At 42.8% G+C, this 18,134-nt stretch overlaps 1 protein-coding gene across 2 annotated transcripts in view; it reads right to left on the reverse strand.

Annotated features, from left to right (window-relative positions):
* The window catches only part of LOC146063896 (heat shock factor protein 2-like), a 61,008-nt gene that overhangs the window by 4,454 nt on the left and 38,420 nt on the right, over nucleotides 1-18,134 (reverse strand). The window contains exons 9-12 of one of the 2 annotated variants that reach the window (XM_083176792.1): nucleotides 15,379-15,497; nucleotides 12,811-12,948; nucleotides 2,147-2,216; nucleotides 991-1,072 (exon numbers count right to left, since the gene is read on the reverse strand). In XM_083176792.1, the coding sequence (XP_083032918.1) occupies nucleotides 991-1,072; nucleotides 2,147-2,216; nucleotides 12,811-12,948; nucleotides 15,379-15,497 (409 nt within the window). The remainder of the gene's footprint in view (nucleotides 1-990; nucleotides 1,073-2,146; nucleotides 2,217-12,810; nucleotides 12,949-15,378; nucleotides 15,498-18,134) is intronic. The other variant, XM_083176793.1, reaches the window with a different exon arrangement.

Below are 18,134 nucleotides of genomic sequence, written 5' to 3' on the forward strand. Positions count from 1 at the left end.
TAGGTTGACATTGGGAATGTTGACAGTCGAAAGGTGGACATGGGATATTCAGTTTTTTTGTCCTGGATGTCGACATGGACACTATCGGTGCAACAAGTGGAAAAAAAACGACCTTCCCAATGTAGACCTAATGACCCCATTTACCTAAAGCCATGTCAAACTTGAGTGTGTTGACTTAATGACCGTATACTAGTAAATATTTCTTAAATAAGGTTGTATACTAGGGAGAGATATAGTTCTGTGACGTGCCGCAACTCTTGGCTGCACACACCACAGTAAAAAGTTACTGACTTAACATGTTTTCTCGGTACTTATGTAATATCTGGGCTTCCGTTTTTCTTATGAGACCGCGGGGCTCGCTACGCTCGCCACGCTTCGGGCACGGTGGCTCGCTGCTCTCGCCACACTATATAAAATCAACTCCATGCGTAGTTGGATAGTAGGGGTATGAAAAAATGGGGTGCATTTATCATGGGAGCCCAGATAATACATAAGTACCGTTTTCTCTTATTTGACACACCCCAATCACTGCACCAATCACTTCTAATTCAACCACCCCATTATATGTGATTTTGTGTTTCCAGAAAGTCTTCTTATAAATGTATTCCTCTTAATTGCAGACTAAACCCTTTCCTGTGCAGTGAAACAAGTTTTTCATTTAGCAAGCATTTTCCAGGAGTACACTAGGTTTCCTTCTAAAAATAAATACTCTTTCTATCCTTAAAAGTATATTTTGCGTATTTGAAAGTGGCTCTTTCTGCAAGATACAATGCTATAATATTTTTTTCCCATAGAAAAGGGGCTCCTTTATTGAAGGTCTTATTTTAAAACTAGTAACAAGCCAATGACTGTCTGATAACAAAAACCTCATCATGTTGCTTTACAAAATAATAAAATAAATCCCTGTGGACTGGTTAAAAAAATAAAAAATAAAAGCGAAAATATTTCTAAACCATTTTTCATTTATTCTGTATTATAGGATTGGTTTACCAGAGTCCACAAAGCAATTCTTGCCTTCATCTTCATTCTCTGAACCACCAATCCACTGTGATCCATTCTGAGCTTTAGTTGCCTACATGTGATAAAAACCCACACAAAACACAAGATAATGCAAGTGTGATTTTTTTTCTGGGAATGCTTTTTGATGTATGAAGGCATTTTAGCTTACACATACAAGTGGGCATCAGATTTTCTAGATTTACTTTACACGCCCTTTTGTTTAGTACACAACTGAAGTAGGTTTCACTATCTGAAATCATGGCTGCAAAAATAATAACCAATACATTGTTCTAAATTATTTATGAAAAATGTACAGGCCGACAGAAAGCCTACAGTGAGCCTAATAATAATTAATTAGTGTAATTTGCTGGTTAGAACCCAACCCTCATGGGGCTACACATTTAGCGATTTAGGGGCTTTTTCGAAGCAATTTCAATAGATTGCTTAGAAAATGGCCCTACATTGCTCCGTGTGTAGGGGCATTGCGATAGCAACGTGAGGCCCCGCGCTTTGCTGTCACCCGGCGATTAATATTCAGCATGCTGGATATTAATTTGTCAACTCCGGGGAGAGAACACTGGCCCTGCTAGATCGCTCAGCACACAGCCTCGAACGCTCAGCACATCTCCACGTGAGTAGGTCCCTTAAATTAACGCTTGCACCTCATGGCAGTTTAATTTCCTAATCTTAAGGTGCCCATACGCAGGTGCGATGAACTCTGTGCTTTTAGTACTAGATTGCATAGCATCGCGTACAAAAATAATACAATGTGCTACAGCACCGTGCTTTTTGTATGATACGATGCAATCTAGTACTAAACGCACGGGCTGCATATACTTTATGTGCTGTGCAATGGGATGTGCAAGAGAGCATGCATCACATCGCACCCCCTGTCGCACCGTGTATGGGCACCTTTATATTTTAAAACAAAGTCGATGAGTCTAATAATCTTAAGACCAGGCCACCTTTACCTAAAGAGAGAATAATGGAATGTTAAACCATATTACCTAAGGAATTTAACGCAGGCCTTTTCACCAAAATGTTTTCTAGGTAATCTAACCTCTTGATTGCAGAACAGAATTCGAAAGTTTGCATGCATTGGTTCCAGGAAATCAGGAAGGTTTATAAAAAAACAAAAACAACTTACCGACACATATCTTTCTGCACTGGTTTTTAGTCGCTTGTGAGGAACTTGTTTTCTGCGATTGCCCATTTTGCTTAATAAAAATAAAAAAATTTAGACATATATTACTGTATATATTACCGATCTATTACAGACTTGTAAAAAATTACCATGAGTCTATGGGAAATTAACACAGGTGTAAAAATTACATACGCATTTTAATAAAAAAGTGACAGATCTTACAATCTCTGTTTACAACATTATAATCATAAATCCTTCAAATCTGCCGTCAAGGTATCATCTTGGATTCAGCATTAAACTTTGCTCCCCCTGTACAGCATGTTCATTTTCCAAACCCTGTTATACACATCATACGATGGCCATACACAGAACACCTTTTCCTCCAACAATCCAACAATTAGGGCTGCTACAGATGAAAATGGTTGTACAGTGAAGTTGGTTAAATCTGTTTGATTTAAACAGCTTGTCTGAATTAGGTTTATGTTCATTGTCTGGTGTTTAAGAGCAAATGTCTGTTCGAAAAGAAAATTTGGTAATGTATGGGAGCAATTTACAGTCTACCACAGTATGAGGTTGTTTTTAGTATAGACAGCTGGGCGCGCCCCTTTGTTTGAAACGAAAAAAAAAAAAAAGGAAATGAAGATTAACTTTCCTTTTCTTCTTGCTCTGTTTAATCTTAAAGTTAATCTTCATTTTTTTTTCTCGTTTCGAACAAAGGGGAGCGCCCAGCTGTCTATACTAAAAACAACCTCATACCATTGCCCTTTTTGGATATCCTTATAGAATAGACCAGGCTGATCCCTATCTGATAAGTGCCACGCTACTTAACCAAAAAATTCATACAAAAGTCTACCACAGTAGTTGAATTGTTGGAGGAAAGTTGGTCTGGTGTGTGGCCAACTTACAAAACATATCGCAATACACACATCTATCATACAACACACTGCAAAAACTTTCATTAATGCACTCATCTCCTACTTACTAACTAGTGCAATAGACTCTGAACTGGACTTTCCCTAACCAGCATGGGTAGCTAAGGCAGTCCGCCATTGGCCAGAGGAATTAGAGGAAAGCCTTTCCATGTGTACCAAGTGCAAGGACTTTTACCCTTAGTAGTACATATTAGGGCAGTGAGCACCTATCTAGGGGAGGCTGCTTTAGATGCTGGGGTCTTGGTCTCTGTGGTTTTAGCATCGACAGTGGTGGTTAGGAGAGCTCTTTGGCTAAGCACCTGGCAGGATAACACACACAAAAAAACAAAAACATAGGGACACTCCCACACTCTGGGGATATCCTATTTTGCCATTTTAGCAGTGTACAATACGACTGTTCCAATCAGTCGCACCATCCAGAGCAAAGACAAGTTTTTGTTCCTTTCAGCCAGGTGTATTTCCTCAAAAAGGATCTTAGCTCTGCAGTAAGCCAGCAGACATGCCTGCCGCATGACAAGGCAGGCAGGCTCCATCATAAGGTATCCCAAGGTGGCAGGCTGGCTTCTGTAAATTTGCCAGAAAATCCAAGCAAAGTAGAAGCTCTCAGGGACCTTTCTGGTCTCAAGAGTTCAACTTCCCGGTCCCCTGCCTCAAAGAGTTAAAGGGGTCTACCAAACTTTTTTCTAGTACAAAAGTCAGGCAGCTCTTTCTTGCCAATTCTTAATCTTAGAGCAATAAAGGCCTAGGATAAAGGTTTTTTAGGTTCCCAAATTTCATGTTGAATCTTTATTCCTGACCAGAGAAGCAGGGGATTATATTAAGCCTTTGGATATCCAGGATGCCCATATACACAGCCACATAAGAACTGTCCATCAATGCGTCCCAGGTGTGCAATTCAAAGCGACAATTCCCAGTTTCAGCCTTTTCGGTTGTCCACTGTTTTTCGTATCTTCAAGGAGATCATGGCAGTAATGGAAGAGAATCTGCTTCGACAGAACCCTACCTTTTCAATGGCTTGGGCCTGGTCACTGAAAGTTTGGTCAAGCCACATTCGCTTGACAGTGGCCCTTCTATGGATGATCAATTTGTGCAAGTCTTCCTGAACACCTGCTAGAGTCTTGCATATAACAGGTCAGAGAAGATCCAAGCACCACACTCCAAAATTCACTGCTTCCAGGATTTTCACAGCATGTCCATCCTGGGGTCCATGATCTCTACATTCAGCATTGTGAAGTACATTAACCCCTTCCTGACACAGCCAGTTTTTGCCTTCCTGACAGAGCCCTTTTTTTCAAATCTGACATGTATCACTTAAGTGGGGATAACTTTTTTTTGCTTTTACTTATCCCAGTGATTTTAAGATTGTTTTCTCGTGACACATTGTACTTCAAGTTAGTGGTAAATTTTCGTCGATACAGTCTGTGTTTTTTTGTGAAAAATACCAAAATGTCGTAAAAAAATGGAAAATTTAGCAATTTGCAAAAAGTTAAATTTTCTGCTTGTGAGACAAATAATCTTACCACTCAAAATAGTTAATAACTAACATAGACCATATGTATACTTTATGTTGCCATCATTATTTCAACCTCATTTTCATTTTTTTGGACACTAGGAGGCATAAAATATGAATAGCAAATTCTCAAATTTTCAAGAAAATTTCAAACACTGATTTTTTTAGGGACCAGTTCAGTTCTGATGTGACTTTGAGGGACTTGTATGTGAGACACCCCCATAAATGATGCCATTTCAAAAACTGAACCCCTCACAGTATTCAAAACAGCATTTTGGAAGTTTGTTAACCCTTTAGGTGTTTCACAGGAATTAAAACAAAGTGTAGGTGAAATTTCAAAACTTCATTTTTTTTGCAGATTTTCAATTTTAATACATTTTTCTAAGGAACACAGTAGATTTTACTAGAGAATTGTGACTAAAAATTGATTCCCCCAATTCTTTTGTTTTCATAAATATCCTATATGTGGCCCTAGTGTGCACGTTGACCAAACCACAGGCTTCATAATAGAAGGAGCACCTACTTGATTTTGGAGCCTCCTTTTTATGAGATTATTTTTTAGGCACCATGTAGGTTTCTAGGCACCATAAGATGCTAAAAGTTAGGAACCTCCCCCACAAGTGACCCCATTTTGCAAACTACACCCTTCAGGGAATTCATCTAGGGGTATAGTGTACATTTCAAACCCCCAGGGGTTTCACCAATTTTGATACAACTGGGCTGTGAAAATGAAAAAATTTAATTTTTCATTTTCACAGCTCAGTTGTATCAAAATTGGTGAAACCCCTGGGGGATTGAAATGTACACTATACCCCTAGATGAATTCCCTAAAGGGTGTAGTTTGCAAAATGGGGTCACTTGTGGGGGGGTTCCACTGTATGGGTGCTTCAGGGGTCATTCAACCAGAATCTGTGCTGCAAAATCCAAATATCACTCATTCCCTTCTGAGTCCTGCCATGCACCCAACTGGTATTTTTTGGTCACATGTGAGGCATTGCCATACTCGGGAGAAATTGGGGCACAGATTTTGGGGTGCTTTGTCTCCTTCATTCCTTGTGAAAATGAAAAATTTTGAGCCAGATCTGCATTTTTGTGTAAAAAAATGTAATTTTTTACACAAAAATGCAGTTCTGGCTCAAAATTTTTCATTTTCACAAGGAATGAAGGAGACAAAGCACCCCAAAATCTGTGCCCCAATTTCTCCCGAGTATGGCAATGCCTCACATGTGGGGGGGCTGTCAGGGACAGCAGACATCTCCAAACTGTCACCGCGTCTATAGACGCGGTGACAGTTTAAAACCATGACGTATATATACGTCTTCGGTCGGGAAGTACCTCCCGACCATGACGTATATACACGTCATATGTCGGGAATATCTTTCTATCTATCTGTCTATATATATATATATATATATATATATATATATATATATATATAACCCCCCCACATGTGACCCAATTTTGCTCACCAGCTTTGGGAGGGGGGCTGGCGCTGCGGCTGGTGGGGGGGTGGGAGGGGTGCTGACGCTGCGGCAGCCGGGTGGGTGGGAGGGAGGGGGGGCTGCCGGGTGGGGGGGGCTGGCGATCGGTGGTGATTGGTGCTGTACTTAACAGCACCGATCACCACCGATCACTGTGTTACCGAGCGGCTTAGCCGTCGGTAACACAGAAAACACATTTGAACAGCCAATCGCAGCGATCGCCGCGAGGGGGGATGTCTGCTGTCAGGGACAGCAGACATCTCCAAACTGTCACCGCGTCTATAGACGCGGTGACAGTTTAAAACCATGACGTATATATACGTCATATGTCGGGAATATCTTTCTATCTATCGGTCTATATATATATATATATATATATATATATATATATATACACATATATATATATATGTGTATATATATATATATATATATATATATACACACACACATGTATATATATATACACACACATATATATATATATATATATATAATTCAGTACATTACAAGTTATTTTATTTGTGCTGCGGCTGGCGGGGGGGTGGTAGGGGGGGAGCGCTGCGTGCGCTGCGGCTGCCGGAAGGAGGGACTGCAGGGACTGCCGGGTGAGCTGCCGGGTGGGTGGGAGGGGGGGCTGGCGATCGGTGGTGATCGGTGCTGTACTTAACAGCACCGATCACCACCGATCACTGTGTTACCGAGGAAACGCTGTGATTGACTGTTCACATTTGAACAGCCAATCACAGCGATCGCCGACCGGGGGGGGCATCCCTGCCCCCCCTGGGCAGCGAGGGGGGATGTCTGCTGTCAGGGACAGCAGACATTTCCAAACTGTCACCGCGTCTATAGACGCGGGGACAGTTTAAAGCCATGACGTATATACGTCATGTGTCGGGAAGTACATCCCGGCCATGACGTATATATACACGTCAAATGTCGGGAAGGGGTTAAAATCCACTCCTGTCCTCTTCAGCTAGAGTTCATGCCCAGGTGGGACAGGTCCCATCTTTACATTAAAGCACAGACATTTTATCCACTTAAGTTTAATAATCTCCTGTGGTGGCTCCAACGGTCCAACTTAGGCAACAGCAGCCCCCTCTGGATCCAGGACTGGACTGGGTCCTGTTCACCTACAAGAGTCTGCGGGGGTGGGGAGCAGTGATCAGCTTATGAGAACCTACCCCCAAACAATGCCCTGGAGGTCAGTGCAGTATCCAAGGACCTTTGCTTGGCGCTGCTTCTTTTACAGCCAAATATCCAGTTTCAAGGAGAATGCTATCATGCGACTATGACCCAACTCGTTGGCTCAAGACATCCATCTTGAGAGCAAAAGGCTTCTACAGGAGGGTCATTTGAACCATCACTTTCCTGTGATTATTGCACTGAAAATTAATTGTATGGGTGAAAATGTAGATCGGGAAGACCATTAAAAATTAAATTAAAGTACACAAAGCAGAAGCATGAGTCTTAAGATAAAAAAAGTGCAACAAAATATTATTTTGTATTGCCTCATATATATTTGGACACTGACAAATTTCATGATTTTGGCTCTGTACTCCACCACATTAGATTTCAATTAAAAACTGTAGATGCAATTAAAAGGTCAGGCTTTTTACCTTTAATTTAAAAGGTAAAAAAAAAAAAACATTTAAGAATTGTAACCAGTTCATACACAGTACTGTTTTCAGGGGCTCAAATGTAATTAGACAAATTAACACAATCTGGTTGGCCACATGCTGTGCACACTTTTGTAGCGGTAAAACTCCAACTATGGTCCACTGGGTTGTTTGGTTTTTGTTCTAAACTGTAGATCCAAGATTCACCTGGCCTGCATGTTGTGGCACTAAGGCTGGGGTAGCCAACCCTAATCCTCAAGAGCTACCAACATTGCATGCTTTGCAGGTCTCCTCACAGAATCACAAGTGAGCTAATTAGCTCCATCTGTGGATTTTTTAAAATGTGTCAGTGAGTAATGAGTGCAGCAGCTAGGTTGTCTGGAAAATGTGAACTGTTGGTAGCTCTCGAGGGCTAGGGTTGGCTACCACTGCACTAAGGCATCAGTGCCACATTGTGGTCTTCGCTAATGGGTCACCCAGCTTACAGAAACCTTGCTCAGCCCAAGCTTATTGTGTAGTATCAAGCCGATGAATCTCGTGCTGAAACTCTGCAAACCACTCAAAAAACACAGTTGTAGGGGAATGTGCTTCCGCCTCCAAAAGAGTTTCACAGTTGGTCAAAATGCGCCTTCTGTCGCAGACTACTCCTGTAATCGTAGAAGGACATGGCTCTCCAGTAGCTTCTGTTGAGCTCCATAATCAGAATTCATTAAGAATGTGAAAAATGCCAACTTCTTCGGCGTGTAGAACTGCTTATATATGGTTCTGTTACTTGACATTTCACAGGAACTTTAGCTTGAGATTACAGTCAGACTGTCTCCTGCTTATTTACTATCCATCCGGAAAATATTGCAGATCACTCATATAAATAAATTGAGCAATATTAGCAGACAACAAATCAGGGAGGGATGGAAGTCATCTACAGATGGACTTCAAGAAAACAATTTTTATTTTCTCTTCAAATGATCTGTGTTAGCCACTGCATGTGGGACTTCTTAAAGCAACCTAACAAGAGGGCAATCGCTGCACAAAGAACTTCTCAGACAAAAATTGGCATCCCCATACAAAAAAGGAAAAGGTTTAGTAGAAAAATGATCCGAGGAGGTTTCCAGGACAGAGCAAACAGTACAGAAAAATCTCTGGAAGATGCAATAGCCAGATGGAACACAATTGCCAAAGTGATGTACAGCAATTCAACAGATACAAGAGGTCGAGTCCCAATTAGGGACAAGTGGTAGGTATAGTGGCTAGATACAAAGCTGAAAACCTGCCCTTTGAGTGATGAAAAGGGAAGACCTTTAGTCAAACCATTCTGGAAAAGGATAAGAGATGTGGAAATTGAAGGCAGCAGCCAACAGATGCTGATGTTTGCACGAGAAGATGTGTAACTTTCATACTAATTATTTTGGATGTCACCAGTTTGTCTGAACCATCAGCAGGGAAAGCTCCTATGCCTTCAAGATCTGGGCCTCGAGAACCATGCCAATCAAGCCAGTCATTACAAATGTTAATGCAGACAGCCCTTTGTGAAGTAAGTCTGGCCGAAGAGGTAGGTTGAAAAGGAGCCTTCGTCAACATGCTGTGAAGTAGAGTATACCACTCCTGGCCGAATATGCTGAAGAAACCTGGGTAGTATTTAACAGAGGTGGAAGCATGTACCCAATGTGAAAGCAACAAGGTGCCCTCATGGCATCCATATGAGCTGCTTCAGGATCCTGTGTTAAAGCTCCATACAGAGGATATTTACTATTTAAGTGAGTAGCCCGGAAATCTAGGTCAGGCACATCCCTCAAGGTCATGATCTCCGGAAACACCTCTTATCTCTATATGACACAATGTATCTGGTCAAGCAGTTAAAGGGTCAGCCCAGTGATACCAGGGTAACAAGTAGCTGCTCCAGTCTGACCTGCTGCTTCCTCGTAGTATGGTCTGGCAATGGCAGAGCCAAATGGACCAGCATGGCAGGACAAGGGCTTACACTAACCCTACTGCTCCTGCAAACAGAGACTGAAGCAGTAGAATCTCATTAAAACAATGCAATGAAACCTAACTAAAAGTTAGCAAAAATGTGTGCCATCACTCAAAAGAACTAAAAACAAGATTACAGAGCTACTGGAAGTAGGAGAGGAGTTTATTTTTTAACTCTTTGGTAAACTGCAGGACCTACACTCTAACCCCAGATGTAATGGCTAAAGCAGCGTTCCCCAGATTGACGCAAGAAGAATTATTAAACGCTTTGCAGTTTAAAGATAGGCATTTAATCTGGGTACTACAAGAGATGTTGAGCATTAGAAGGACATTAAAAGTCGATGTAAAATGATGGAATAGGAAAGTAAGATCAAATGAGCATTAAATATATAGGTCATAGGGGAGTCAGGAGTGAGTAAGACCAAGTCAAAGCAGGAAATGGGAAGGGTATGGAAAATTCAGTATCCTCATGGGTGAAGCTTATTTTCTTATTAACAGTTTTATATTGTGCACACATATTGCGCAGTGCTTTTATAGATATTTGGCCATTCACATCAGTGCCTGCCCCATTGGAGCTTACAATCTATATCCCTACCACATGCGCACACACATTCACGCTAGGGTTAACCTTGTTGGAAGCAGTTAACCTACCAGTATATTTTTGAATAGTGGGAAAAAACCCACACAAGTACAGAGAAAATAGACAAACTTCTCACAGTTAGGATCATGGTGGTAATTGAACCTATGATCTTTACTGTGAAGCAGTAATACTAATCCTCACACTATCCGTGCTGCCCGAAGTCACAAACTTAAGGTGTTTGGGAGGTGGAAAGATAGGCTGAAGAGATAGCATGAATATGGAGAATTAAGGAGACTAATGTGTCATGATGACCAAAAGAAGCAGATATGACAGGAAAACAGACAGTGTTGGCAACAGTAAGATGTAGGAAGGAAAGGGGATGTTCTGGAGAGAGGGAGGGAGGCAATAAGCTCTTTCTAATGGGGCCTACAAATGTAACGAGTTAGGGACATTGGCACTTGTGTAGTTTCATGGCGCTGTGCGTCGGTGTCCCCTAGCGGGGCTCGCTTCGCTCGCCCACGCTGCGGGCTCGGTGGCTCGCTACGCTCGCCACGCTATTTAAAATCAACTCCATGCCAACATGGATAGTGGAGGTATGAACTATCAATGTTGACATGGAGTTAAGTTACTTTATTTTACATAGTTTGTGGCGAGCGTAGAACGCGGAAGTAGCATGCTGGCGCCGTGAAACTACACAAGTACCGGGACATTTTCTAAATTGCTTAGACAATGCCCCTACATCGCTCTGTGTGTAGGGGCTATAGCAATATGGATGCGAGGTCCCGCGCCTCGTTATTGCCCAGCGATTAATATCGAACATGCTGGATAAATCTAGTAATATCGCCAGAGAATACTGTGCTGAGGGATCTTGCTAAGCCTTCTAGCGTCGCTCAGCAAATCGCTAGGTACATGCAGAGTTTCAAATAGCACTGGGACAGAGAGAGACAGCTGGATGGGAGAGAGAAGGTGGAGAGGGAGAGGTCAAGGGAAGAGTCTGGAGAAAAATGACAAAGAAGAGGCGATCACAAAAAGTCAATATACTGGAGTACAAAAGGCAATAGGTGAAGGTGGAGCGCTACAAAATAAATCAATTGTTTAAATTGGTATACAACAATATGAAAATGTATTGCCACTGTGTTTTTTTGTTGCCAGTTGGGCCACAAAAATGTCAGATATTTAAAAACTAAATGGCAATCTTCTCGAGTGGTCCCCACCCTAATGGGCACACTGGAGAGGAATAATATCACCAATATCTAGTGATTAACCTGGCGACTAAGTACTATACCATTTAATTTAACTTGTTGAATTTCTACCTTATAATATGATACATAGCTGTATCTTCCCAGTTATCTTGCCTGTGCAATCAATGAACTGTTGTAATATGCTGGCATACCTAGTGAGTTAAGATTCTATACCCAAGTATATTATTTCAAATTTGGGCTAAAGGATTCTTGGTAAAAAGCCGCAAACAGTAAAAACCAGTTTGGTAAAAATTGTGCAAGTTAGAGGATGCGGTCATTTGTTCTACAGCATGATGGTCATTTAGGCCGACAGCCATAAGGCCGACACGGGAAAAGGTCGACACGGGAAAAGGCCGACACGGGAAAATGTTGACACAGGAAAAATTTGACAGGTCATTAGTTCGACATTGTCTAGGTCGACATGGGGCTTTTCGCTGATTTTTTGAGCCGACAGGCGGTATTTCATGCCCTACCATCCACTAGGGCGTGGTGGGAGAATAAAATAACGTGCCGAGCGCAGCGAGGCACCGTGCCCGACGCATTGTGAGCGCAGCGAGCGATGCGAGGGTATGCGTTGCACTTTAAACTGTGTCCATGTCCACTGTCGACCTTTTGACTGTCGACCTAAACATTGTCGAACTAACGACCTGCCGAACGAGAAACAAAATATCAACCATCATGCTGTAGCCCAAATGATCCCAACCCAGTTAGAATGTTCAGGGATTTAAATTAAGAGTGTGCATCATTATTTTTCTTTTTCACTATAGGTACTAGAAGCCTTAACATGGGAGCACCTCTCATTCGGTTTAAAATTCTTGTGTGCAGTCCAGGCTCCCCCTTTCTGCAATATTTAAAATAAGAAGCCTGGTTTCTGGCTGTTGAACCCAATTCTTTCTTGCTTCCTTAAGGTGCCTATACACTAGCGCTATTTGGGCCCTTTTCGCCCTACTCCGACGCATCAGACCCAAACATCATGTAAAAAGTGTCACATTGTATGTGTTTAACATCAGATTCCGATCCGTGTTCCCATGCACATCAGAGCCTGAGATCCCCAAGGCTGCGACAAAGATTTATTGGATGCCACAGTAATGACTGGGATCGCATAGGATACACTGTATACAAAAAGGACTGTATAACGGTGTATCGTATGCAATCCTGCCAGGGACTTCAGGGGAAAATGCATGTGACTTCAAGCCTCTGAGAAGTTGCACTAGTGTACAGGGCCTCAAGACTGATGAATTGGGATTCCCATCACTTTGTCTAACTTGGATTACCATTTTATTATGAATATTGTTTACTAACAAAGTAAATTGAAACGTCACCTCTCATTACTTACTTTTCTGCTATCTTTGCAAATGAATTGCTATGGTTAGGAGAGTAATCCTCATTAGCCATGTCATCACTCTGGCAGGAGTGTACGTCTGAAGGGTCCGAGTCATCAGTTTGATATCGGTCACACTCCTGAGATCTATGGCTGTAGAAAAGGCAAAATAGTACAGCGTTTCAATGAAGCTCTCAATAAAATACGAGTAATCAAGAATCTACACAAAAAAAAAGTGTTACACATGTAAATCCTTTTAAACGAACAACCAGTTTTTATTTGCATTTCCAGTATATAATAAAATTACGTTATCTACATGTAACAGATAGTGGAAATCAATTCAAATTGAAAGAGAAAAAAGTAAAGGCCCCCATACATTAGTCCGACTTGTCCTAAGGACAAGTCGGACCTGATTTCCCCCTGCAGCTCCCCGGGAGGGGGACACACGATTTGGCACTTGATGTGCCAAGTTTTGCAAATGATACATCGCATGCGATGTATCGTTTTGCAAATGATACATCGCATGCGATGTATCATTTGCAACTCCCGTGGAGCTGCAATGTGGAGCGAGCAGGGGGGCCGGGGACATCCAGGTGGCGGGCGGGGGATGCTGCAAGGCGGCTGGGGGGACGGACGCACGCTGCTAGTAGTGCGGACGCTGCGGGGGACACAGGCGGCAGTAACAGAGCCGGGCGGGGGGAGCCGGGAGCTGTCAGTACTGAAAAAAAAAAAAAGCCCATACAATGAATGGGCAGCCTGTGATTGGCTGAGCGCTCTCTCAGCCAATTGCTGACAGGCTGAGAGAGCGCTCAGCCAATCACAGGCTGCCCATTCATTGTATGGGCTTTTTTTTTTTTTCAGTACTGACAGCTCCCGGCTCCCCCCGCCCGGCTCTGTTACTGCCGCCTGTGTCCCCCGCAGCGTCCGCACTACTAGCACAATTTTTTCAGTGCTGACAGCTCCCGGCTCCCCCCGCCCGGACGGAGCATGACAGCTCCCTGCTCCGGCTCCCCCTGCCGCCCCCCTCCCTCGCCGGCGTCTTCCGCCCCCCTCCCTCGCCAGCGTCCTCAGAGTCCCCACGGCTGCACATAAGATTTATCTTATGTGCAGCCGGTCCGACGTCCCGACTCTGACCCGATGCACACGGGACCGCGCATCAGGTCGGACCGGGTGTCAAAACCTGCGATTTGGTCCTATTTCACTGCCCGATCTATCTGGATCGGGGATAAATCGGGGCCAAATCGCATAGTGTATGGCGGCCTTAACTTTGCACTTGGGAATGCCATGCTGCAAAGTAATGTTGGCAAATCCTTCATTTATTTTTTTGCATGTAATGTAATTAGTGGCTGCTTTTGCATTTTGTCTGCAAATGCTGAACAACTTTACAATGCAATTTAGGTTTGAATTGGGATATGCCCGCCCAAATCTAAATCTCTTGGTTACACTGTAGGTGGTGGAAATTTAACATGTACAGAGAGATTCAGATTCCAAACTCCAATCTAAATTGCAGTGTAAAAATAAAGCTGCCCGGGATTTGTGGGCTGACACACACACACACAAAAAAATAGATATTATATAGATCACAGGTTCTCAAACTCAGTGCTCAGGACCCCACACAGCGCATGTATTGCAGGTTTCCTCACAGAATCACAAGTGAAATAATTGGCTCCACCTGTGGATCTTTTAAAATGTGTCAGTGAGTAATGAATGAAGCTGTCGGGGTGACCTGCAAAACGTGAACTGTGTGGGGTCCTGAGGACCGAGTCTGAGAACCCCTGATATAGATATTAGCACTTGCATTGCAATATGGTTTGTCCAGGTGCCAGTAACTTGCTTTTTTGTTCCCAATTTAGAAGGAATACAGTTGTTGGGTCGACACATACAAGGTCAACATGTATTGGGTTGATCACTGAAGGCCGACATGGCTTAGGTCAACATGGATGGAAGGTCAACACAAGTATTAGGTCGACAATGGCTAGGTCGACAGTCAAAAGGTCACTTGTTTTTGGGGCGATAGGTGGTATTTCATGCCCTGCCATCCACTAGGGCATGAAGGGAGAAAATTAATAGTGTGCCCAGCGCAGCGAGGCTAGTGCCTGAAACACAGCAAGTGCAACAAGCCATGAAGGGGATGCGGTTCACCGACACGGTGTCCATGTTGACATTCGGGACAAAAAACTTAAAAAACATGTCAACCTTTTGACTGTCGACCTAATGCTTGTTTCGACCTTCCATCCATGTCGACCTATTCCATGTGCCAACTTACGCTGTGTAGAACATCAGTTGTCAACACAATGCATGTTGACCTAATATTGTGCGACCCAATGACCCATACCAACTCAGAATCAGCCCCTTTAAACCTGCCACGTTTGTTGAGCAATATGTTCATTTTTAAAACAGCACATCAGGAAGAATGATTTTCAAATGATGTGCTTCCTATTGGTTGTAGCTTAAACCCATTAGTTATTTCTCTCACCTTTGATCTGGAGGAAAAAAGATATACATATGTAACCAATAAATTGTATATATTTTTTCATAATGTAATTTGAATATTTGTAAAGTAAACAAAAGTGATCAACTTACAAAGAACTACTTAATAAATGGTCATTTGGCTCCTCTGCAGAGCTGTCTATATCTTCTTTCACAGTTCTTTTGATGCCTCTGCTGGACTTCCTGTCAGTGGACCATCCGTTGTCAAATGCCTACACATTAAACAGGACATATAATGAAGGTACAAAGCAATAAAATGTAATAAGAAAAGCACACATGAAACATTTTTAATCGTGTTTCATCATCAAATGTTACATGCTAATCTCGATCTTAATTATCCCAGGGATTTTATTCTTTGCTTAAGCCAGTGGTTCCCAAACGGTATGCCGTGACACCCTGGGGTGCCTTGGGACACTTGCAGGGGGGCCATGAATTGGTGTCCAAGTACCAATGAAATTAGTAACAGACAAAACCAGTGATGTGGCTGCCAATCATAACATGTCTGTACAAACAGAAACAAATCTGGTCCCTCCCCACAAAACTGTCCCTTTGGATGACTTACAGAATTAGGTACTTGTGTAGTTTCACGACGCCAGCGTCTGTGTCCAGCTTCGGGGCTGTAAACTCCATGCCAACATGGATAGTTCGTACCCCCACTATCCACGTTGGCATGGAGTTAATTTTAGATAGCGTGGGCGAGCGTAGCGAGCCCCGCAAGGGGACAAATACGCACGGCACCATGAAAGTACACAAGTACTCAGAATTCTACTTGATTTCATATTTTTTTCTACATTTTTTTGGCCTAGGTGTACTTTAAATTAATTGTGATACTTTAGGGTGCCATCATTCAAAAAAAGTTTGGGAACCACTGGCTTAACCATTTAAACCAGGGGTGGGGAACCTTTGGCCCTGCAGCGGTTATTAAACTACAAGTCCCAGCATGCACTGCAACAGTTTTAGCATGGCCAAATAGCAAAACTATACCAGGGCATGATGGGATGTGTAGCTCAACAACAGCTGGAGGGCCGAAGGTTCCCCACCCCTGATTTAAACGGACAATTGCATAAGATGCAACTGCTGACATTAGACGATAAAATACATGATACACTCGATAATCATCATTAACGATATTTTCATGCATATCATCTAAAGGTGAACACACTATATCGTCAACAATGAAGACTCCCGCAAGATATTTGCGACCCCTCTGTCGTTTGTACATGCAGCCAAGTGGTTTACGATAGGATGAGAAAAAGGGTGACATTGGCACATTGTGTCTTGCTGTTCCTTGGCACACTTTACTGTTGCCAGTCATAGTGGGTGGAAAAATATAAGGATTACGTGGAGTGGATGGTAAAAGTCCAAAAAATTCAATTGAAAAGAAAAAAAAAAACAGCTTGTGGAAAGACCTGTCAATGGGATAACTTAACTTCTGAAACAACCTGGTGGGAAGGTTAAAGCTGGGTACACATTAGACAACAATAGTAAATTATGCAATGTCATTAATTATTTCCCTTGAGCTGCCTGGAACTCCCTGACAAATCATATAGTGTACACATACTAAATTATGTTTCAAACTAGGCAGACCAGCTTCATGCACTTAAGGAGACACACATTCTAAATGAAAAAGGAACAAGGTTTCTTTATTTCAACAACCACTAAATGGTGTATGTATATATTTTTCCTAGAGACCTACAGCTCCTTTAGCTTTGGAATGCACATCTTTCAGGATACTTTACGGTTGGTGTGTTACTACATCTTCATCTCGATATAACTACAAATGTTGCAGGTGTAGCCTGACACTTAGACAAGTGGGACCAGACCACTGTTGCTCATACGGATCAGTCTGAACTAAAACTCCAATTCCTATCCTGCATGCGCAGCTCCTCACCCAGGCCAGTGATAAGAGTCAGACGAGTGCTGCTTCCATAGCTCAACATACAAGCAGGCACTAATAGGCTCAGCCACATGCTGGAGACATTGAATGTCAGAAAAAGGGATTTTTGTAAGAACTTACCGTTCGAATCCCTTTCTCTGATATGGTCCTGGTGACACAGCTTCACATTGGGATGTAGGAGGGTCCGCAGGAGCCAGGCACCTATCCTAAAGCTTTTGGAGGGTAGGCTCCTCCCCTACTGCATCCCAGATTCCTCAGTTCAATCTTTCAAAGCCACTGGAATACATTAACTCAGTACAAACAACTGCACATATTATATGCACAATTTTAAATTTAACTTTTCAACCAATTATAACATGAAACATCATGCACACTGGCATACTTACTGAGCGTAAGGGAGGGATCGCTGTGTCACCAGGACCATATCAGAGAAAGGGATTCGAACGGTAAGTTCTTACAAAAATCCCTTTTTCTCTTTCAATGGTCCTGGTGACACAGCTTCACATTGGGACGTTCCAGAGCCGGTCCTTTTGGGTGGGTACGCTCAGGTCTGCAGTATTCATCACTGCTCGCCCGAATGATGCGTCCACCGACGCGAACTCATGGAACCTATCAAATTTGGCAAAATTATTAACAGATGACCAAGTGGCAGCGCTGCAAACCTGCTCAGCTGTTGCCCCATGTCGAACCGCCCAAGAGGTGGCAACCGACCTGGTGGTATGCGCATTAATCCTGGCCGGTACAGGCCTACCAACTTTTGTATATGCAAACGCAATAACAGAGCGCAACCACCTAGCAATGGTCTGCTTAGAAGCAGGCCAACTAAGTTTGTGTATGTCATACAAAACCAGTAAAGTATCAGTCTTTCTGACACTCTTAACTCTGTCCACATAAACGCGCAAGACGCGCACAACATCCAAATTCCTCAATTTGTCCCTTTTCCTAACAACCC

This window comes from Crinia signifera, chromosome 3 (assembly GCF_055691185.1).
Source record: "Crinia signifera chromosome 3, ASM5569118v1, whole genome shotgun sequence".
Lineage (NCBI taxonomy): Eukaryota > Metazoa > Chordata > Amphibia > Anura > Myobatrachidae > Crinia > Crinia signifera.